The following is a 23,445-nucleotide window of genomic DNA, read 5'->3' as shown; positions in this document are numbered from 1 at the left end:
ATGATGTAGTACTGCAGCACATTGCAAACCATAGCGATCTTCGCCGCAGCAGCTTGTGGTGCAATATAACGCAACAGAATGCGTTCCCCAAACGCAAGTAGTCCTGCATTGTCCTAAGGCCTTCTGGAGGGCATAATCCCTGGGAAAGATGGGCGTGGGGAGGGACAAGTGTTTGTCGTACTTGAAACCTGAACTGCTGAGAATCAGGAAAGAAAGTTAGTAAATTCTCTAATGCAGCCTTTTCAGCAGATAAACATTACCCTGTCCTTTTCAGCACATAAACTAATACGCCACTAACCTACACACTCACACCGTACCAACATGCCTTGTTCAGACAACAGAGAATGTAATAATTACTGCAAGAACTTTAACAAGTTCTATCAAGCAAACCTTCTTCTGGGCATGAGGCACAGACCTGAGCCGCCTGCACTTATTCTAGTCTTGAAAGCCTTGATTTGCCCACTGACACCCCCTGCTTCTTGTTAACGCTTGCAACCCATTCATTTTCACCCAGGGCATTCCGTTTGCCACTGTCCTTTCGCTTACCTTTCATTAACATCACCCTTTTACCTTCCCTTGGGTAATACAGCTAAGACCTCTTAAAGCAGGGTAATGAACTGATGCCACAATAGTGGATATTCTGTTGACAGTATATTGACTTGAGATACAGGTTTCAGCTTCAAGTCTTGCTCCAGAAACCACAATACATGGTCCAGAAACTGGATATCAACCCACCAAATGTCCTTTCGTATTAGCTCATTCAGGCAGTTGTTTCTTCTTCTTTTTTTTTTCAGTCCCTAATTCCACTTGGAACTGAAAACCTTCCCTGACAAACTGTCAGCAGTGTGGCACGTCTATATGAAAAGCTGTGGTTTCAGTAAGTTCACATTTTCTGAAAAATACATCATCTGAAAAATAAGATACTAACTCTACTGCTTTTATTATTGTTCCCTTTACTGTCTAACAGGCAGTGGTCTTCCCACCATTTTGCTCTAAGCCAAAATATAGCATATTTCCATAATTTCCTTATTTCCCTGCAAAAAAACAAACATAAAAATTAAAAAAAAAAAAAAGTAGATTTTAATCTTAGATCAAGCATAGCTGCAGAGCTGTGGTGCTTAACACCTGGAAAAAATGAAGGATGAAGACAGAAAATGGTAATTTAAACCATTTTAAACAGCAATGTTTAATTTTGTTCCTATCATCCATCCCAGCAGAAGTGTCAAAAGTATGAGAAGTAAGCTCCTTTAACATCCTTACATATGAACACTGGCAGAAATAGCTGGTTTTAAAATGCTGTCTTTCTCCTTTATGAATCCCTTGTTTTGGGGAGATATGAATCTGTTGTCCAGGCTTGTTATTGTCACCGCAGGCATGATGCCTTAGCACTTAAGTTGCTATTTTAGATGGCCTAGTGACTGAAGACATGCACACAGAGCTGTCAGAGTTGAGACAGGTACGCCAAGAAACCGATGCCCTCCTGGAACAGCAGGCAAGGCCAGCTGAAATACAAGTGAGCATCTCATAGAATCATAGAATGATAGAATGGTTTGGGTTGGAAGACACCTTAAAGATCATCTGGTTCCAACCCCCCTGCCACGAGCAGAGACATCTCCACCAGACCAGGTTCCTCAGAGCTCCATTCAACCTGGCCTTGAACACATCCAGGGAGGGGGCAGCCACAACTTCTCTGGGCAACCTGTTCCAGTGTTTCACCACCCTCATGGTGAAGAATTTCTTCCTAATATCTAATCTAAATCTGCCCTCTTTTAGTTTACAGCCATTCCCCCTTGTCCTATCACTACACATCTCAAATGGCAACAGACACTTACATGTGGATGACTGAATAGGGTCTCCTAATTCAGGGCTCCATGGACTCCCTATGAATAGGGATGCACGCACATATGTTTAGATCTCTGTATACCTAGGCATGTTACTCTCAGATTAAATCCTGCCCTAAAAGTCTCATAGCTAATCTTCAGCAAGGTTTTGACGTTTTTCACACTAAATTTGAGTTTCGAGGGATTAGAACTGAATGTATCAAAATGAGTGATTAGCTTTATACTAAAAAAATGAGAAGAAATTTAAAGGGCATAGGAATGCTTCTTTTTGGACTCATTCCATGTCACTTAAGTTATTTAAAAAATAGTTGTTTGGGCTAAGTTAAACTAGGCTTCCTCTGCCACTGGTCATGAAGGCAACCTAAATAAATCTCTTTGACTGGATACCCAGTTTTAACAGCTGGTGGTCTTTGAGGTGAAGGTTGCATTTCTTTCCATATTTCCCAAACAAGGCTCTGTGACTTTGGGTTTTTTTTTTGTAAAATGGAGCATTTTGTTACAAATGGGCCTAAAAGAGCAAGCAAAGGTTTTAAATAACCTCAACAGAAGGTCAAATACTGTGAAATGAAATGCTGACATTGTTTCAACTGCTTGTAACAGGAATCCTATGCTTCCTACACTGCAACAGGGAGTTGTTGAGCTGGGAAGACATGGGGGTTGGAGCTGGCTGTGCGTCAGGGATGTGTGTGCTGCCAGCAAAGGGTTTCAGCAGTGGCGCCTTCAGGGTCGTTTCAAAAGAGTACCGGGCATAACACTTTCATTCTTCTTCATCTCCTGAGTTTGTTTCATATCGTCGTGACCCCCGAAGAGAAAACACAGTGAAACATCACTGCTTTCCTCTTCTCTCTGGGTGTCTCTGTCTGCCACATGAGGCAGATCCTGAAAAGCACTATTGCACCTCGTGGTTCTGACCCTCATCTTTCTTTTCACAGTTGGCTCTTGTATAAGCACTTAGTTCTCTAAAGGAAGGGGTTTTATCTTCTTTTCTCTACTCAGGTCATCTATAATTTTATAATCTTCTTTGGCATGTTGCTCACTGCCAATGTGTGGTATCTTCCTGTTCCTGGATATCTCTCCCATGCCCCTCAGCAGTGGCATGGAAACACCACATCCTGCTCCATCAAAGAAACTATGCAATGCTAATCTTTGTCACACAGCTAAATCATCCCTCCCTGTAATCCGGGGATAGTCCTGTCTTCCAGCAGTGTCTCAGTTGCATTCCCTAATCTCACACTCCTTTCCATGTGAGAAAGGGTTTCTCTTCTTAAAAAAGTGGAGAACTAGCAACCAGGAAAATTTCTCCCACCAGCAGCTCTGCAGAGCACCCTAATGCAGTCGTGCAGATTCCCTTCCCTTTTTCCCTCCCCCCTTCATCATTAACTCCGTCTTTGGTTCTCCCCAACCGAGGGGCTGAAGTCCCTCAGTCTTGATACCCTTATGCTGTCCTAGCCTTGAAATATTCACTTTGTCTTTCCGCATCCATCAGCTCTGCCTGGAGCCCCTAGAACAGTGTCTTGAGCCTCTCTGGAGCAGAGAAAATTTACAATGTTCGCATTGTATTACATAATTCACAAGAGAAACCACAAATATCAGCACTATTGGACTATCAACAAAATAACCTGGGATTCAAGCGATCTGCATGCAACTTGACCTGTTTAAGCTCCATCCCTGAAGATCAGATTAGATATCTCTCCTTCTCTGTTACTCATCTGTTCTGCGAGCACTCGTCTCAGCAGATTAATACAAATGGGCTTTTCTAGGCTTTCCTAGCAAGTAAATAGGAATAAACTACCAGATCCTTCAAAATCCACAGACCCAGGCTGTGTTTCATAGTGGATTATGCAACTGGGCAAATACAAGCTGAGATGCACAAGGCACTTTCTGGCAGAACCGGTTGGAAAGCTGCTGAGGCTCTTTGTTTTTCATATCCTTAAGCTGAAAGGTCTTAGGCAGGGCAACAGGTGATGCCCTTTTCTCCTTCTACTCACTCCCACCAAGGTACAGTGAATGGAGCAAAGGCTTTTTTCTTATTCTACCATTCCGCTACAGTCCAGGAGCTCTTTTTATGTGCCACAGTAGCCATGGCACTAAGGCTCTCCAGCCCATTCCCAACAAACTTGCCAATAATCATCACACCAGAGTGGCATAGTCAGAGCACCTTTCAGCATTTGCAGCAGAAAGGCAGTTTCTTCAGAAGACACCATTTTCCTTGGTGAGTGAGGCCAGCATTCACCCACCCTGAGGAGTACTGGGTAGGAGGTAAAATCTTTGTTGCTTTTTTCAGTTGTGTAGTGCAAAACAGCCTTTAAAAATGTTTTAAGATGTATATGGGATGGCCTAGTAGGGTTTCACTGAGGCAGGGTGCCAGGACATGTTACGTAAAGTGTTGATCTGTCCTACGTATTAAACTGGATACAGAACAGTTGGTTTCTACTCCTCCTTTCTGGCAACAGGCCCAGTCTCATTCACTTCCATATAAACTGGACCCCTCATAACAGAATAGCTGCCTAAGGTAACAGCAGTACTCAGAAACTGCAGGGGTCCTGTTGACGATGGCAGTTCTCCTCTCAACAATCAAGGGTATGCTCTTTCTCTTGCTCCTCCCATGCTTTTGTTTTGGTCAGCCTGCACCTCCACTGCTGCGTTTCTCCATCTTCCTGGAGCCTGCAAACAGGGTCTACCTCCACTGGGACCATGACGAAGAGGAGATGATGACATTTGAGCTGCAGGTCCATACAACTGGCTGGGTGGCATTTGGATTCAGCCCTGATGGAGAGTTACCTGGATCTGACATTGTGATAGGAGGTGTCTTCCCAAATGGCAGCATCTACTTCTCTGTAAGTTGAAAAGGCTTCCTCTGCACCCCTTTGCCAAGGGTCATGCTCCAAGTATATTGGCTTGAAAGCATATGGACTCAACTGGCTAAATATAGATGCCCAAGGCCACTTGAGATGCTTAGTTGGCATGGCCTCTGAGAGTCCAGAAGAGCCCAGGTCTTCTACAGGTCCTATGTCATGCCTGCTAGCCCCATACACCTACCAACCTGACATACCCTACGGTATTGCAGATGGCACTAGGTCGTGTTGTTTAGGCAAATAAACCGATCCCATCTGCAAGTCAAAACCACAGCCAGACCCATTCAGATATGACTGAAGCAATCATCACAATGAAGCTAGAAGAGGCTGCTGGGAGTATAACTTCTGATTCATCAAAACCAGAGGTCAGTTCAGCCAGGAGTCAGATGTGAAACTCCCATGCTTTCCCTCCCCGAAGCTCTTCAAAGGTTAATTTACTTGTTTTGTCCTGTAGTAAGTGGAAACATGCATTCACCTTCAAAGGTTGCTTCTTCTTGATGGTCTTAAACATTTCCACCTAGGAACAGGATAGGACATCCTTGGGACTTGCTGTTTTTCCCCTTGTCTGTAAACGCAGCCGCTAAGTATAGATGCTTTATGTTAAAACAGCTGGAGTTTAGAGGAACAAAATGGCACTGAGGATGCTAAATAGAAGAACGGGGTGTTTGTTTTGGTTTGGTTTGGTTTGTTTCAGTTTAATCATGAAAGAGAAACAGGAAGTTTAATGTTATCCAGATACAGAAAGAAAAAGAGTTTGCACTGAGGAAGTATTTGCTAGTCACAGTGGTTTTCTTTTGTTCAGGTGTTTTCAGTTCCCTTTTCATACAACAGTAAAATGTGTTTTGCATGAAATATGCCTTGGTGCTAATCTAAAAGGAGTGAACGTTGGAAGGAGTGAGGTAGCTAGCCTTTATTTATGGTCATTAGCTGGTTGCAAAATTGCTCTTGTAATACCCAGTTTTGAAATCTCTCTACGATTGTGAAACAGACAGGGAATTTTTGGCTGTGAACGACTACAGGGAAAAAGTTTATGATCAATTTAAAAGAAAAACATGTTCTTTATTTTTTTTTAAGTGATCTGGAATAAAACCAAAGCATTTAATTTCTACTGAAATAACATGCTAAAAGGACAAACTGAAGTGTTTTGTTTCAAAAATTCCATAATTTCAGAAGATATATTTAACATTTTCAATGTTTTTCTGAACCTCATTGTTTATATCAGAAAACAATTTTGGTCCCACCAAAGTTTTAGGTTTTCTGAACTCTTTCACATATCAGAAAATGTCTCCCAATTATTTAGGTCTGGAGGCATTCCTATAAGCAAACACATTAATGACCATAAAAATCCACATTTTCTCAGTAGGCTGTAGATCATATCTACTGAATCTGTGGAACAGGCAGTTTGAAGGAAAAATATGATAGTTACTGTAAATGGAGTTTAAGTGGGGTTTTCCATTTGCGTTCTTCTTTCTAACTCTCTCTCGCACATCCTTTGTTTTCAATTTTCCTCTTTAATGCAACAATAATAAAGTCATTATCTGAGTAATGTCCAATGGGTGAAAAATTAGCCAAAATGCTTATTTTCACAGAGGTGGAGGTTTTTTCCAGCTGTTTACTGCCTTCCTCTTTCATAAGGTATATTTCATTTTAAATATTTTATTTATTTCAAAGTAGCTCATTTGCAGACTATTTATCTTTGAATTTTGATCTTTTAATGAAAGAGTGCAAAGATATTTCAAAACAGTAGGATAACAAAAGTTGTGTTTTCAAACTATAATGTGTCCCTCTGTAAACTGAGCATTTGGGTTAGAGAAAAATTGCTCAGAGTATTCTGAAAGTCCAAATTGATGGATAAACTCAAAAAGAAGAAAGAATATTTGAAGCATCCTGGGAAATTTAGCAAAAGCTGTAAGCAGGTTTTGAAATTATCACTTAAAGGAACAGAGATCGGAGGAAAAAATAATGGGAAGAATTTCACATAAAAATATTCTTCCTTGACCAGACTGTTGTCATGTAAAATTTTTCTCTTCTCTTCTACCCCGTCAAAGTTGAGTACTATAGCAAAACTTTTCAATGTAGCACTTAACTGTATATTAGGGAGACATTTGCTTTATTCTGTTTCAGATTGCTCTTGGAGAGATTTTCACCCTTTCTGCAGTCAACACCTGCTCATTTCTGGTCATTTGAACCCGTTTGCCACAAAAATATGATGCAACCTCAGTCAATCATCTTGAAGCTTTACTCCTTTTTATCTTCCCTTTACACAGCTGTGTGTACAGTCCCACATTTTCACCTAACATTTTCATAGCAGCAGTTCTTGTGGCCCACTCTGCTCCTGGTGAGATTTCTGTATGAGTTAGACATTTAGATGCTTTTCAAAGTCTGCCTCATGTTTCTGTGCCTTTTTGTTGAGTAACGATTGCATCTGATGACCTCAGTCATGCATTGTTTGTCTTTTTCACTATGCCTATGCCTCTAAAGCCACCGTTTCGCTTGTAGTTTCTAGCAGAGTTTAGCATCCACAACCAGGCCCGGGTTCTAGATGGCACTGAAAACCTCAGAGTTAAAGTAGAAGCTTGGTATGCCTAAAATATTTTAATTTTGAACAATGTCTGTTTTCCAACAGGGCTTACTTTACTTCCCACCCTGTGTGGTGGAGCTAGATGTGCTAAAGCACCCCAGTGTGCAGCAGGTCACTCGCTTAGGGAGTAGGGAAGATCCTCCAGGATCCGTCTTATCCAGGCCATCCTCTGGGTGATGGGACCCCAGGGGCTGCTTTTTCCTTGAACAGCTGCATGTAGCAGGGACTCGATGTGACTTCTCTTCGACTGATTTGTGAAAATCACCAGTGACAGAAGAGGAGCTTTTTGGAGAAAGAAATGCTTTGATAATTGCTCAGGTCTCACAAGCAGTACATGGAAACATGAGCTCTTGGAGTGTAGGAAGCTCTTCTCCTCTCTCTATGGCTTTGACCTCTGTTCCTTTTCCAGGATTGTCACGTGGTAGATCAAGCAACCCTTGAGGAAGATGAGAGCCAGGACTACCAACTGCTGTCAGTGACAGAGAACGAGACCTCCACCACCATGCTGTTCAAACGCCACCTCCGAACATGTGACCCTAATGACCTGGATATCACAGTAAGAAAGAGGACTACTCAAGCAACATCACAAAAAAACCTGCTCTTGTGTCTCACTATGTTCCCAGATCCCCAGGATCAAATATGAGAATGACAGGTTTTTCTCACAACAGTACAATAACTGGAATAAAATATGGGACCATACAGTCACATTTACAATGCTAATTTCAGGGGCACTCTATTGATGTATTTGAAGTTTTTTTACAATGTTTTCCATCAATGAATAGGGAAGATACAAATCTTAACATTTTCTTAAGCTTTAACACAGCTCTTCAAAACTTTGCTAATTTCTCTCTCTCTATGTTGTTTGCTACATATAAAAAAACAATCTAGTATGGGAGATAAAGTTCTTATTTGCCTAATATAAGGCAGTATTTTTGTAAGAATTACAGTTAGAAAATTCAGAATGCATTGATAATCTCAGTCCTTCTCTCTTGGAAGAGCTTCATACTGGTATTGACTGACATAAAAAACTTGGGCAACCCAAACTGGTATTTTAAGCCAGAGATTTTTAAAAAATACATTTTGCCAAGGTTCACAAGCACAATAATGCACACATTTTCAGAACTCGGCATATATAGACACCACGTACACTGTTTCAAATTAATTTAAGGGACCTCTGGGTAGATCAGCATTATGCAGGGCTTAACCCACTCAGAAACGTTTGTCCAGAATTAGGTGTACATATACCATTTTTCCAGAGTCCAAATACAAGTGCAAATGACTGTCACGTGTACTTTATTAATGTCTGTGAAATGACCGTGGGTACAGATTGTCTTGTGTCATTTCTAGCCAGCACCCTCTCTTCAGGAAAAAATTCTTGTGCCTCTGTCTGGACAAACCAAATATTGTGTGTTACACTGCTTACTTTCTATTGTGTGTTCTCATGTATTGTCCAAGTGTCTGGGCATGTACCAAACATGCACAGTTATGTTATATTGGATGGCTTTTAATTGCACGTGGTTCGTATGTGGATTGTGTTTTAATATGTGTGCAGTCATATAAAGCACGTGATGTAGGGTGAATACATGTGTGTGCAGTTGATGGGAATGAGTGAAAGAGGTTTTCCATTGAAACACTCCCATTACAGACGGACACAGCACGCCTCGTTACTGCATTTGGCACTGACGACACAGTCCAATTCTTTAAAGGCCAAAGATTTTCCAGATCTCTTCTCCTGATGAGGTACAGAGGCCCATCAGACTCAACTGACCCCAAAATATTCTTCACCTATGACCTGAGGCTGGACAATGTAAGTACTGGATAAGAGCTTTACTAGCATGTTAAAAAATGTCTCCTTCTTCCACCTTTGTTTGAAAAGTTGGTCATTTCCATGCTGGAGGTTTGGATTGCACAGGTCAAAACATGGATGTGACTGATCTTGGAAACACACAAACAGAGCTGCCAAGAGTATCAAAGAAGTGGGAAGAGAAGGGAAGGCTTCCTGTGTGGAGGGCAAAGGGCTTATTTGTCAGGAAAATTCTGTAAGGTGTTGCCTCTTCCCTTTAAAAGAGTTTAGGGAGCCAAACACAAACTGTGATGCTACTGAATTGCAATAAAATTATTGACTCAGGCATATATGTATACAGGTCTATCGTACCATCCATACAGACTCAGATGAATATATGTATAATATATTGAAGATATTTACTGCTTCCCATCTTAGTTTTGTGGGAACTACACAATACCACAGAGAACCGAAATAACGGGTATGCATTTAAATGCTCTGCGGCAACTCTGGCGTAGAGCTCAGAAAATGCAACAGACACTACTGTGTGCGCTGCCTCCAGTATTAACACACGCAGAGTCTCAGGGGCAGATAGAAGGATTTACCAAGAGAGCTGGAGCCCCCCGTTAACACCACCTCGTGATACACGCACCATCCTTGTCAAAGGGAGTCCAAAAGTACCCGCTCAGTGTGGCATTACACTAACACCTTCCTCCTTTAAACAGCATTAGCCCACACAGTCAGCACTCACTCAAGACGCAGCAGCATCTGCTGATCAGCGTGGGCAATATTCCGCAGGAAAAAGGGGCATTATTTTTATGTAAAGATTTGTGGGATTATTGCTATCGTGTGCTGTGCTTGTGACTCCAGAAAACAAGCAATTAAAAATGTTGAGTGAACTGGATGGGTTTCCTACGCTCAGTTCATGTTACAATAGGCAAATTAGTAATGCAGTTCTCTTTCAGGAAAAAAAAAACAAAAACAAAAAACAGAAAAAAAAGAGAAAGAAAAAGGATTTCAGACCTGGTGGAGCCAAAGAATACGATCTCATCTTCTTATCTCACTCGTTACCAAAAACCAAGCAGCCACTTGCTAAATGCATCATGCTTCCTGCCCCCGCCAGTTCTGGGTCTCATTCTCCTTGCACCACCTCCCTCTGGCTTCTCCAGTTCCCTGCGCACACTACTGAGTTGCCAGGGGAACCTTCAGGTGACTCATGTGTCTGTTTCTTTTCCAGTTTGCTGTCCCAGCTGAAGAAACCAAGTATGCCTGCACCTTTATTCCACTGCCCAGGGTCAAGCAGAAACACCATATCTACAAGGTAAACTTGCAGGCTGCCTTGCTGGGGAAAAACAGGACAGGAAAGCTTTGCTCCTTCAATCACTTGTGCAAGTCTGCCTTTTACAACCTTTTCCTATAAATTTGGAAGTATTCCATCTGTCCTTCACTGCCATTAGCATGAGCCAGCTAATTTGTCTGGCTTGTGTGGAGATAAGCTCTAAGATACAAAGAAGTATCTTTTTACGTACATCACACCTGAAGAAATCTTGCTACAGGTCTGAAGTCTCAGTGTGCTGGGTTCAGACCATGTTACCTATTGGTATCCTTGAGAGCAAAGGGAGCCTCCAGAATTCTCTATATTTGAAAGGACTTTTGCTTTTGTCCTTCGAAATTGCTAAGAGTTTTTGTATAAAAAGGAAAATTACCTTTTTTGCAGTCCTGTTCTCAAGACTGAGTATGCAAAAAAGAAGAGCAAAGAAAAGAAACAGGAACTTTCCAAAGCAAGGCTAGCTTACTTCTCCAGTAATAACTTTGCTTTAAGATAAAGCAACCCTTCTTCTTGGGTTTTGAAGGCTCAAAACCAGATGTTCCACTGCAGTGGAGTAAGGCAAAATTTCAAAAGGAGGATATGGTTAACTGCTCTTTCTGGTTGTCTGAGAAAGAAATACTTTAGAGTTGACGATAACATTTTTTCACTCTTTCTCTTCGTTACAGTTTGAACCTGTAATAACACCCCACAACATAACTTTGGTTCATCATATTCTTGTTTATGCCTGTGGAAACGCCAGCGTGTTACCCAGCAGCATAGACGATTGCTATGGACCCAATCCGGATTTTGCCCTGTGCTCTCAGGTGCTCGTGGGCTGGGCTGTGGGAGGAGAGGTGAGTCTGCAGGGCCCATTCCCCTTGCTATTTCTTGTTATGAACAGTGGTACCCTTCTTGTCAGTTTGTCCAGTAAGACCCTGCAGTCCTGCAGGGCCAGTCAAACTGGGATATTTTCCTCGTATGGTCCTCACTCAAGTCTGCTGCATCAGATGATGCTGACGATTTCTACGTAGCTGTCAATACTCAGCGTATGTGTGTATGTTATTATCATGTCTGCATCTGGGATGCATTAGGAGGAGTGTGGCCAGCAGGTCGAGGGAGGTTCTCCTTCCCCTCTACTCTGCCCTGGTGAGGCCCCATCTGGAGTACTGTGTCCAGTTCTGGGCTCCCCAGTTCAAGAAAGATGAGGAGCTGCTGGAGAGAGTCCAGGGGAGGGCTACAAGGACGGTGAGGGGACTGGAGCATCTCTCTTATGAGGAGAGGCTGAGGGAGCTGGGCTTGTTCAGCCTGAAGAAGAGAAGGCCGCAAGGGGACCTAATAAATGCTTATAAATATCTGCAGGGTGGGTGTCAGGAGGATGGGGCCAGACTCTTTTCAGTGGTGCCCAGCGACAGGACAAGGGGCAATGGGCAGAAACTGAAGCACAGGAAGTTCCGTCTGAACATGAGGAAGAACTTCTTCCCTCTGAGGGTGACGGAGCCCTGGAACAGGCTGCCCAGGGAGGTTGTGGAGTCTCCTTCTCTGGAGATATTCAAGACCCGCCTGGACAAGGTGCTGTGCAGCCTGCTGTAGGTGACCCTGCTTGGGCAGGGGGGTTGGACTGGGTGACCCCCAGAGGTCCCTTCCAACCCCGAACAATCTGTGATTCTGTGATTCTGTGATTAAAAAATTATTATACATCATATACTAAGGCATTCATTCTGACCTTTTGATAATGTTGCCACTAATTTCACAAAGTTGTCCCTGTGCTAGTCATAACGGAAAGAAGTGTATTACTCTCTGCTTTCTTTCCTTCTGGCTCTGCCTTTTTCAGGAGAGTAAAATTGAAAGTTCAGTAAAATTGGTACTTCTGATGGAGTGGCCTAATTAGCAGTTAGTGCTGCACAAATTTTAGCATCTGTCTTGTGCCTTTCAAAGCAAAATGCATTTTGTATTTCTATAGCATGCATGTACATGGTGCCAGAGAGAGGAAGGAGATAAGTTTTAGAGAAAACCCTTATACTAATTTTATTCAGTTTTTATTTTATGTAGTGCCAATACTGATATGAAAATTGCTGCAAGACTTTACACATAATATAAATATTTCCTATTAAATCACATACTATAATAATTTCCTATGAAATACAGTACAAAAATAAAAATTAAACCAATCAAAAGGATAAATGAAAAATAAATTTTGAAAATTCTTCCTTGTTCCAATTCAGAAGTAAAAGAAGTGAAACTGGCAGAATTTCCCACAACATTTTTATTTCTAGCAATGTCTAAATAAATGCTCAGAGATGCAAGAAAATAAAAGCTTTCTTTTTGTAAGTAAGTTTTAAATCAAGTAGCAAGAAAGAAGAGACAAAAACTACCTACTTTATATAAACTTATTCCTTCTCTTCCTCTTTCCACAAGTCTTATCAATATCCAGAGGAAGCTGCAGTTTCCATAGGGACACCTTGGGACCCTCAGTATGTCCGACTAGAAATCCACTACAGCAATTTTGACTTGTTACCAGGTAGGTAATGCTGAGCAATGGAAGCCTCAGACCTCGTCTACAAGCCTATTAGAAATGAGTGTCTGGATGGAAACTCTTCTGTATGTTGCTCAGTACAACCTTCAGGACAGTAAGAAAAAAATGGACCGGGCTTCCATTCAGGAAGAAATTTAACTAACTTTAGAAACACAGATAGTTATATCTGCTTAGATTAGACAAGTCTTACCATTAAAACAGCTGAGCACGTCTTCCTGTTATGATGCTAGAGGGAGTGTTAGGGAGAACGCCAGGGAAATGTGGGCATCATGGGAAAAAGGAGCAGAGCGGGAAGGGACAGAGTGGCTATGGGAGATATAGGTGTACCAAGAGTCAGGATGAAGTCCTGAGAGCCTAATGATACGACCTCAGGCTTCCACCGTGAGCTCCAGCACTCAGTCCCTATGACAGGTGATGAATAATGACACCATGATGTTTGCTATCATTTCACAGAAAGGGAAACAAAAGTGTGGAGTGATTTTATGGGAACCATCTGAGACTGTAAATAGGGCTGGATCCGGGTGTATCACGAGTGAAGTTCTGTGCAACCCTGCACCTCGTGTGACTTCAAGGCTGTACGTTACAGTGGGCCATACCACTGGGAGTAGGATGAGAGGGCTTAGTCCTTCCTGTTAATCAGTGCCTGCTCCCAACCTGTGGTTGGGAAAGAAACGCAAGATGTGTTGTTGCTTCAGGCCCTGCTTCTGATGTTTCTGGAGCCACTGCTAAAGGAGTGTTCATTTTTCTTTTACAGGCTTGATCGACAGCTCAGGGATACGACTCTACTATACGCCAGAGCTGCGGAAATATGATGTGGGTGTTCTGCAAACAGGCATCTTCACTTTCCCTGTGCATTTCATTCCTCCTGGTGCAGAATCCTACAGATCTTACGGCCTTTGCAACTCCAGCCAGTTTGATGAAGTGAGTGTGGGGAAAGCCATACAAAGTCTTTCTTGATCTTTCACACTTTGGGCTTTCATCTTGCTCTAGACACGTCCAAAAGCCATTTGGTGCAGGCTGCTATCTTAGCCTCCATGTCTGCACGTTGCAAAATGAGTATCTTCTCCAATAACACTGCTCAGCCAGCAGAGACCCAAGATTTGGCCCAAGAGCATTAGCACAGCTGTGTAAGCATGTCAGAACCATGGCTCGAATACCCATTCACCCCACCTAAGTGAGAGGGAAACAAAACACAAAGATATGGTGACTTCCCAAGAGCCCCAAGGGAGTGTGCTCCACCATATGCAAGAGGCCTTTGTCCTACCATAAGTCTCTGGTACCGGGCTAGGAAGGCGGGTACTGGGCTGGTAAAACTTTCTGCTTTTACTCTTTCTGTTATTTGCTCTTTCTTAGAGTTCATTTATCTGCATGTTTAACTTACTACCTCTCCTCTACCTTGTCTTTGTCTTTTACATATCTGGTAGCAAGATAGGCTTACAGCACCCGGCATGAGATATCACAAACTCAGACTACTATGCCAGAATACCTAAAGCCAGAAGAGCAATTTTCAGAAAGGCTCACCAGAGCAACCTTTCAATCAGTAGCAACCTACTTAAGGAAGTGGGCTTAAACCTCTTTTTTGAAAAAAAAATGTTAAGCTAACAATTAGCCAAGCTCCATCAAGCTTTTGACTTGACGGGCAGGCTTGGAACATAGTGCTGAGCTCTGACTGCCAGGCTCTGACCTACTTAATTTTGAACTGCAGATGAATGGGATGCTGGTTCCAGATCTGCATGTCTTTGCCTACTTGCTTCACACCCACCTATCTGGCAGAGGAGTGAAAGCTGCTCAATACCGGTAAGAGATGTAAATTCACAGTGTTGCTGCCTGTACCACGGGATAAGTCCCTGCCTCTTGGGCAGGATTGGATGAGAACGATGTTCCCAGGTTAGTCTTTGTCTGTCTGCCAGTGCAAGAGACTCTACAGTGTCTGAACTGTAGTACAAAGAGCTACCTCCTAGGCAAAGAAGTATCAGCTCAGCAGAGAGCAAGAGATCAGGACTGTGCGTCCTGTTAAACAAAAGAGGTCAATGCAGTGAGCTCAAGCACTGGACTGCTGCATGTCCACACTAGTCAGCTGCTAGGCAGTGCCCTTGCATAACTTGGTCCTGCTCAGCTCAACCAGACTCACCCCAAGTTTGCATGGGAGCAGTTCTGGGGTTTGCGTGCACCAGTTCCCCTGGGCTGCATGGGCAAAACTACACTGGGTTTGGTTTCTTCCACCACCCTCCCACACTAAAAACTTCAGCACCCTATGTGCTCTCTGATCACACCCCAGCCCATGAAGCGTGAATTCTCAGTTTCAAGCTGTGAAAAATAGCAAATCGTGGTCTGCAGCATGGCACTTGAATGCTACTTCAGTCACTCAGAATTTGAAAACAAAACAAAACCCAGAACTAAAAAAGAATTGTGCTTTAAGCCAAAGAGGCATCACAGAGGTCCAAGTGATTGGTAGTACAGGTATAGCGCCTATGATGTCCTCCTTAGGTTTCTAATTTCAGAATAACCTGACATGAGCCAAGCACCACACTGCAGACAGTTACATGGAGGCAGACACTAGGTCCATGTCAGTGAGCCAGAGAAAAATCCATGATGCTATGATATTTAGCAATATGGATGTAGCACGAGATGTTGAAGCAGCACTCTAATCTTAGAGTGCTCACTGTGACACCTTGAAGATCAAGTTACCTGCCTGTCTACGTGGCATTGCTGATACACCCTCTGGGGTGTAATATGAGTTCCACCTGGAATGGCAAAGGGAAGCTTTGACAGTGCCTTAGATGATTGTGCTCCAACGCCAAATGCCCAGACCCTGCACTGTCTCACATACTCCCTCACATGCTGATTGACTGCAGAAACTCATGCATACTGAGTTGATCATCTACCTACGCAGGGAGCCTGAACTGCACAGTAGGCAACGTGGGGGACAGGAGATTGCCCCCATTACCAATGCAAAGCTGAGTTATGAGCAAGACAGATGTTGTCTCGTTTGGCTTCTGAGCACACAAATGAAATATCATTAGAAAGACTCTAGGTTGCTCCAAAATGGCACATCTTGCCATTTTGAAGATGGCCTTCCTCAGTTGTCCTTAAGCACTTCTGTGCACTCTACAATCAGACATGGTTTAAACACCCTGGCCGTGTTCCTCTCTACCCGCTCTTCAGCACGCCAAGGAATGGGGCTAAGTGACTAGCAGCTCCTTCAAAGGCAGCCTTAGGAAAGTGGGACCAACACAATTGTCTGACAGGTATTTTCCCCTCCCTGGCCAGTAGTAGGTGCAAAATACTGACCTAGCAGCCTCTGCAGGCTAACAGTGACATGGCAAAGGCAGCAGAAAACTTATTAAGAACCTTAGGAAACCAACTGTGCCTGCTATGATTAGGCTAAATACGTGGGAATTTTGTAACTTGCAAAGTGCGTTGTGAATATGCCTGCTCCCCAGTTATGCCTATCTGTATCTCTCATGAGTAGCATATTATAACTAGAAAATATGGTTGTCTCTTGGAAGAAGAGAGAAGTAGACATCAATAAAACCCATTGACTTCAAAGCCATCCCTCAGTTTTAATGCTAATGATCTCCAGCCCAGATTGGCCTGACACTTGGATTCCTATGCTAGACAGCAAGGCAAGAGGAGCGAGCCTCCCTCCATCTCACTAGCTAGCACCTTCCAAATGCATGCTCCAAGTAGCAGGGAGTGATATAATCAGGAGAGTTTTCTTTAGGCTTCAGAAGAAAATGGAAGGTTCTGTCTCCTTGCTAGGAATCACCTGAGGTCAGTCTAGGGAGGACTGAGGCAACAGTTCAATTTACTTAGGATGATCATGTATCTGAGAAAGGACCTTTACAGGCTTAACCATGCTAGGACCATGTCCTGAAGTCATCTCAAGCACAGGCGCCACAGCAGAAGATCAAATGTTTGAAATACCTTCTGAAGAGAGATGGTTCAGGCACAGTGAGCAGTTGGGATGAATATTTTTTGTCTGGGATTTCCCTTGTAACGCATAGGATAACTATGCTTTTTTTAGTTACTTAGTCCAATTAGTGGAGACCTCAGACTCTCTGGAGGTTGACCTTTGCAGAATATAGCAGACTGTGATGTTCTCTGATAGCAATTAGGAGTAGGCCTGTCTCCTTTTCAGATGTTAATTCCAGAATACCCCAGCATAGGCCAAAAGTCACACACAGGCAGTATGAGTGGCTTAGCCAGAGCTATTTTGTTCCAGACAATAGCAGTAGTTTTTGACCTCTGCTCTTTGTGCAGGTGACATGGTATACATAAGCCATGTGTCATGTAACAGAGCATGTTCTTTCTTGACTTGAACTTTTGTGAAGCTTGGTCTCCCAGCCAGGTTCCTTCCTCCTCAACCCAATTTGCTCTAAGGTCTAACTGGACAATGGTGTGACCCTACCAGCTGCCCTGCTGAGAGCTGCCAGCCGTCACAAAGCAGGCCGACAGCAGGCAAGCAGGGTGTGCAACAGCTGCTGGGATGGCCTGGCCACCAGCGCCGAGAGGATTTGTGGGCTGGGTGCCTTTATGCAGTTTTCTGTGTGCATTGTGGGTGTGCTCAGCAAGATCTAAAGGACCTGTAACATGGATGGAGAAGCAGTGCTCGAGCAGAGCAGAAGCAATTCCACAAAGCACTGTAGAAACAGCAAGGAAGAATACACATTTGATACATCTGCACCTGCAAGAGGGGTCCTGAACAACCTGCCAACTCTACTCTGCTAGGACCAGCGAGACTTTTTGTTTCAGGACAGCATTTTGTAATGCAAGTATTGGAGTTCTTAATTCTGGGAACCCAGACTGTTATCTGAAAGGCAAAAGTTTCAAGGTACTGTGATTACTGACACGTAAAAAGTCTGTATTTGGACTCCAGGTCAAAGAGGATTGGGTGAGAAATTGTGAGTGCATGTTTCGGACTGACTGCGTCTGAAAATACATACTGTGAGTTAAGGTACGAAAGAGATCAGGCATGATTTCTGGAGGGGATTTTTCCTGGATTTCATCTAGGAATCAATTATTCCACACCTGTCCCTGAAAACATTATAACTTTCTCACCTTCTTTGTCTTCCCCAGGAATGGTGAGCAGCTGGGGATCATCTGCGAGGACAATAAGTACGACTTCAGCCTGCAGGAGGTTCGGGACATGAAGGAAACCCTCACAGTCAGACCGGTAGGTGACTCCCCTGGGATGTAGCTATGGGCGGGCAGGCTGGGGAGCTGGTGAGCACCAGAGGTGTCAGAGCACGTCGACATATTCTGTCCTTCATTCCACCCCAGGCCACGGCCCGCTGTTTTCAAGCAGTTTCCCGATTCCCCATGTTGTGAGTGGTTGTTTTGTGTGTTTTGCCTGTACTGCTCTGACGGTGTGACCTACTGTGTTTCCTAGGGGGACGAGATCCTGGTTGAATGCAACTTTCAGACACTGGATCGGTCAGGGATTACTTATGTAAGTTGGTTTTTCTACCTACAAATCTTCCATTGCTTTTAAAGTTAGTTTATCACAATTAAAATCTTTTGGGCAGACATATAGTTCTTCCTCAAGCAAATACAGCCCTGGCAAAAACTTCTTGTGTTAGATATAATATCGTAGACATACTGAGGCGTGCCTTGCATAGTTGCTCCATGGCCACAGAGTAGTTGTCCAGCAAGACTGTCCTACTATAGGCTTATGCACAGATCCCAAAGCTATCTTGCACCTAATACCATACAAGATAACTTGTCCAAAACATCAAGTGCAAGTAGTGAAACTTGCAGCTGGGTTGCTTTTCAATTGTTGAACATTTGGATTTAGTGGACAGGCAGAAGTCAAACACAGAAGCTGATGTAATCTGGCAGCTGGATCTGATTTGAACTTCTCAAAATATGAAGACATCCTTTTTAGTTCTTCTTATTCAGACCATGCATCAGTTTTGCAGAATTTAGCTGGTAAACATTTACTCTCATACTCAAGATTCATAACTTATTTTAGAGCATATGCCATGCAGAGGAGTTAATGACATTATTGCACTTAGAAATGTGCACAAGGAGCTGAGATTCGACCTAAAGAGGATTACAGAGTTTACATTCACAGAGAGCAACACTGTTTGATTTGGTTGGGCCCATTCTGAAAGTAGGGATCAGCTGAAAAATTCTGAGCTAGATGTCACACAGTTAATTCCCTGAATGTTTTAGCTGAACTTTCCAAAGTTTCAGATTTTGGGATCTTGTAGACTGAAATACAGATATGGTAGTCTTCCTGAAGGAGAGAATAAGCAGATATAAGTTATAAAACCAAAGAGCAGCCTATTTATCAGACTCTTGTGAGGATACTTTGATTCTCTGTTTCTAACTCTCAGAAAAAACAATTAGTTCTTTTTCTTTTTTTCTACAAGACAGGATCTGCATGAGCTGTGAACATGAGTGCTTTGCTGAGGAGAAATAGTCTCCTCCTTGTGTCTCAGCAGACCTCTAAGTCATCCTTGTGTCTTTGCAGGGTGGGCCAAGCACCATGAATGAGATGTGTCTCACATTCCTTTTCTACTACCCTCGTAACAACATCTCCAGTTGTATGGGCTACCCTGATATTTTGTACATTGCGCATGCACTCAAGCAGGAGGCCTCAGAGTGAGTCCCGAGTTAACATGTTTCTGGAGGTAGCAGAGCAAAATGTACCTATGAAGAATGGTAAATTGAAAAGATAATGAAAATTAAACGTAGCTGATAGGGAAGAACGGGCCATGTATCTAGATCTGTCAAGTTGAGCTCCCTGTCTTGCAGGAAACTATGAGCTGTGATACTTTAACAAACTCTTCTCCTTTGTCTTTTTTTCCCCTCCCTTTCACATTTCCTGCTTCCTAATCTTCTCATTGTTTGTCTTCTCCACCTCCCCATTGCCCCTTACTCTCTCCCCAGTGCAGTGGAAGCAATCATGGCCTTGGACTTTGTTGACTGGGATAACGAGACTGTCAAAATTGCAGAGAAAGTAGCCAAGGAGGCAGACCAAGTAGTCATGATTAAAACCATTAATGTAAGTCCCCCTTCTGAGCAATTTGTGGGTGGGCAAATAGAGTTTGTTCTGAAGTTTCGAGAGTAAAGCACAGGTGAGAGGTAGAGCCAACATACACCCCTTGGCTATCACCAGCTATCCATAGCTTATCCGTGGCTATAGGAACTGAAGAGAATTACCTGAACTATGAAGTCCTGTCTCTTAGGCTGCAGTTGCAAGTAACTGTCCAAGATATGCTTAATCACCACTTGACTTTGAGCTTAAAAAGATAAAAATTCTTCTCCAAAGAGATAAAACACTCTTGCATCTTGGTAATGTAACATTGTCTAGGGGGTGATGCCATGGCAGGGTGTGTTTGACAGAATGAGCAATAAAATAGTGCTGAAGGTCCCTCAGACAATATGTATACAAAAGGAGTTAGGATTAGCCAGAAAATCCACATACATGGGACATAGCTTCCTAGATTTTTCTTATCTGTCTGCATTTCAGGGCATCAGCCTGATACCTACTCATGCTATAGACAAATCAAGGAAAAAAGTCTCTTCAGTTGAGAAAGGATGAAAACTCTGTCTTATTCTCCTCTCTCAGACAGCTTGTCTGCTGTCAGAGGGGAGACACATGTTGTGACTTTCTCTGAGATGGCTCATTATGCATCCAGACAGCACGAAAACTGACAAAATGCATCCAAAACTTTCAGTGTTATGCCATTCTTGTGGCTCTCAACTTAAAAACAGTTCATGTCATTTCATTTTTTCCTCTTTCCTTCTGTCCCCAGGAACTCCAGAGAAATGAGACTGGTCTAATCAGAGACATCAGTATTCCAGAGTGGTCTCCCTGTCACAATATTTCTGGACACCTCTCAATTTCTGGGCACCTCTCACCGTCAGGACTGAGGGCTGCTACAAACCCTTGTTTGACTGCAGTATGCACTTCTGAGTCATCAACCCTCAGAGAAACTGCTTCACCTCCTCTGCTTCCTCTCACTCAGCTCGTGTTTTCTTGGCTTGTCTTGGCCTCTGAGTATGGGAAGTGACAGGCAGAATACCAGAACAGATCTGCTGAAGAAGTCTCTGTAATTACCACCCGGTAGCAGGGTATTCTAGATGTGATGGCCCTGAATATGAGATGATACTTACATACTAGAAAATTGTCTCCCTTTGGAAGAAGTAGTTTCATTTGGCATTGGCATTTATTCTGTTTTCATAAAAAATACTTGCTAGTACGGTTTATTCTAAATCAGAAAAGCAATGTACTATAATGCAGTAAAGTCCGTAACACAGTAATAGCTGCTGCTTAATTACTAAATCCATAGATTTCGTACGTGGGCTACCATATGTATTTGTTGACTGGCATTTCAGTAATCATTATCTAGTCCCAATCTATCTACATACTCCCTGTACTTAGGTCAGTATAGAAAACTAGGCTCCTTAGATATTAAATAACGTGATTGATTCTAAAACTAGTCCTGCCATATCCATCAGTGTCCGCGCGGCAGGGAATTTGCCTGGTGATTGCCAGGCAATGGCAATCACCATTGATGAGGCAACGACTTGGTGTTTACTGAAAAATAGACTTTATACACTGCCATACAGCAAACCTATGATTCCAATTTTACAAAAGCTAAGCAATTTGCTGTTTTTATTCTTCCCCTTTCTTAGATGGTGAAAATATTTTCAGCAGGGCTTGTTGCAATAGGACAAGGAGCAATGGCTTTAAACTACAGGAGGGTAGATTTAGACTAGATATAAGGAAGAAATTTTTTATGATGAGGGTGGTGAAACACCAGAACTGGTTGCCCAGAGAAGGTAGTGGAGGCCCCATCCCTGGAAACATTCAAAGCTGAGTTGGACGGGGCTCTGAGCAACCTGGTCTAGTTGAAGATGTCCCTGCTCACTGCAGGGCAGTTGGGCTAGATGGCCTCTAAAGGTCCCTTCCAGCCCAAAGCACTCTATGATTCTGTATTTTTCCACAATGTATACATGAGAATTAGAAGAGCAAATCTGATGATAGTTCTGTTCTTTGTCTCCATACTGACTCTTCCAAATTTCAGATTTCATACTGGTACTATTCAGCCAATTCACATTCCCCAAGGTAGATTCTCTGCTTATTTTGACAATAAGTAGTACACCATGTAAAAACATCCTTGGACTTTAAAAGCAACCATCACAAAACAGAGAGATTTGGAGGGTAATTAACCATGCAGAGTGTATTCCTTCCTCATTGGGCTAATGAACATTTATTAGCCAGTAATTATCTTGGCTAAAACTGAAGCATAGACAGAAAAAATTATTTGCCTTGAAGGCAAGCTCATGAAGAGGATCCATGAGATATGAAAGTGAATCTTCCAGACACTCAGAGCCGTGTCCCAAAGAAAACATACATCACCGTCCTGTGCTTAGTAATATCATCTTAATCCTCACTAAATATCATCCCCTTAAAATTCCTATGGGAATATATCACATTTCTTCTCACTCACAATGTAGCCAAGTCACAGCAAGGCCAGTAGTACTGAGTGAGACCTTCATGTACCTTTGTACACAAGTAGGGTAAGAGGCTTTAGAACAGAATCGAATCGAATCGAATCGAATAGAACAGAATAGTTCCAGTTGGAAGGGACATAAAATGATCACCTAGTCCAACTGCCCGAGCATTTCAGGGCTGACCAAAAGTTAAAGCATGTTAAAGGCATTGTCCAAATGCCTCTTCAACACTGACAGGCTTGGGACACTGACCATCTCTCTATCCAGTGTCTGACCACCCTCTCAGTAAAGAAATGCTTCCTGATGTCCAGTTTAAACCTCCCCTGGCACAGCTCTGAACCATTCCCACATATCCTGGCACTGGATACCAGAGCGAAGAGCTCAGCACCTCTGTCTCCATGTCCCCTCGTCGGGAAGCCATAGAGAGCAATGAGATTGCCCTCAGCTTCCTTTTCTGCAAATCAGACAGACCCAGAGTCCTTGGCCACCCCTCACAGGCCATGCTTTCCAGCCCTTCCACCAGCTCTGTTGCCCTCCTCTGGAGGCATTCAAGGACTTTCACAGCCTTCTTAAATCGTGGGGCCCTGGTCTGCTTTTGGCTGGTGTAGAGATAATTTTCCTCATAGTAGCTAGTATGAAGCTGTTTTGGATTTGTGCTGAAAACAGTGTTGATAACACAGGGATGTTTTAGTTATTGCTGAGCAGTGCTTACACAGAGTCAAGGTCTTTTCTGCTTCTCACCCCACCCCACCAGTGAGTAGGCTGGGGATGCACAAGAAGGTGGGAGGGGACACTGCCAGGACAGCTGACTCCAGCTGACCAAAAAGATATTCCATACCTTACGATGTCATGCTCAGCGTGTAAAGCTGGGGGAAGAAGAAGGAAGGGGGGATATTTGGAGTTACATTGTTTTGTCTTCCCGAGTAACCTTTATGCGTGATGGAGCCCTGCTTTCCTGGAGATGGCTGAGCACCTGCCTGCCAACGGGAAGCAGTGAATGAATTCCTTATTTTGCTTTGCTGGAGTGTGCAGCTTTTGCTTTACCGATTAAACTGTCTTCATCTCAACCCAC

The 23,445-nt window shown here is 43.1% G+C and overlaps 1 protein-coding gene across 1 annotated transcript; it reads left to right on the top strand.

The window, feature by feature from the left end:
* Positions 1-4,393: 4,393 nt before the first annotated feature.
* LOC104333018 (putative DBH-like monooxygenase protein 2) lies at positions 4,394-21,121 on the top strand. The gene is made up of 13 exons (XM_075418407.1): positions 4,394-4,678; positions 7,687-7,833; positions 8,923-9,084; positions 10,298-10,381; positions 11,056-11,223; positions 12,785-12,887; positions 13,657-13,823; positions 14,608-14,699; positions 17,982-18,078; positions 18,295-18,354; positions 19,381-19,511; positions 19,800-19,914; positions 20,669-21,121. Exons 1-13 carry the CDS (start codon positions 4,394-4,396, stop codon positions 20,924-20,926), a joined length of 1,869 nt encoding a protein of 622 aa, XP_075274522.1. The 3' UTR covers positions 20,927-21,121.
* Positions 21,122-23,445: the final 2,324 nt, after the last annotated feature.

This window comes from Opisthocomus hoazin, chromosome 1, assembly GCF_030867145.1.
Source record: "Opisthocomus hoazin isolate bOpiHoa1 chromosome 1, bOpiHoa1.hap1, whole genome shotgun sequence".
NCBI classification, from domain to species: domain Eukaryota; kingdom Metazoa; phylum Chordata; class Aves; order Opisthocomiformes; family Opisthocomidae; genus Opisthocomus; species Opisthocomus hoazin.
The sequence above is the reverse complement of the archived record's forward strand: the minus strand, read 5'-3'. Positions and strand labels throughout refer to the sequence as shown.

Excerpts from the sequence above, each read along its gene's own strand:
- LOC104333018 (XM_075418407.1), top strand. The coding sequence starts at position 4,394 with ATGGCAGTTCTCCTCTCAACAATCAAGGGTATGCTCTTTCTCTTGCTC. Across the intron at positions 4,679-7,686 it reads ATGGCAGCATCTACTTCTCT|GATTGTCACGTGGTAGATCA; the intron begins GTAAGTTGAAAA and ends TTCCTTTTCCAG. Across the intron at positions 14,700-17,981 it reads GTGAAAGCTGCTCAATACCG|GAATGGTGAGCAGCTGGGGA; the intron begins GTAAGAGATGTA and ends TGTCTTCCCCAG.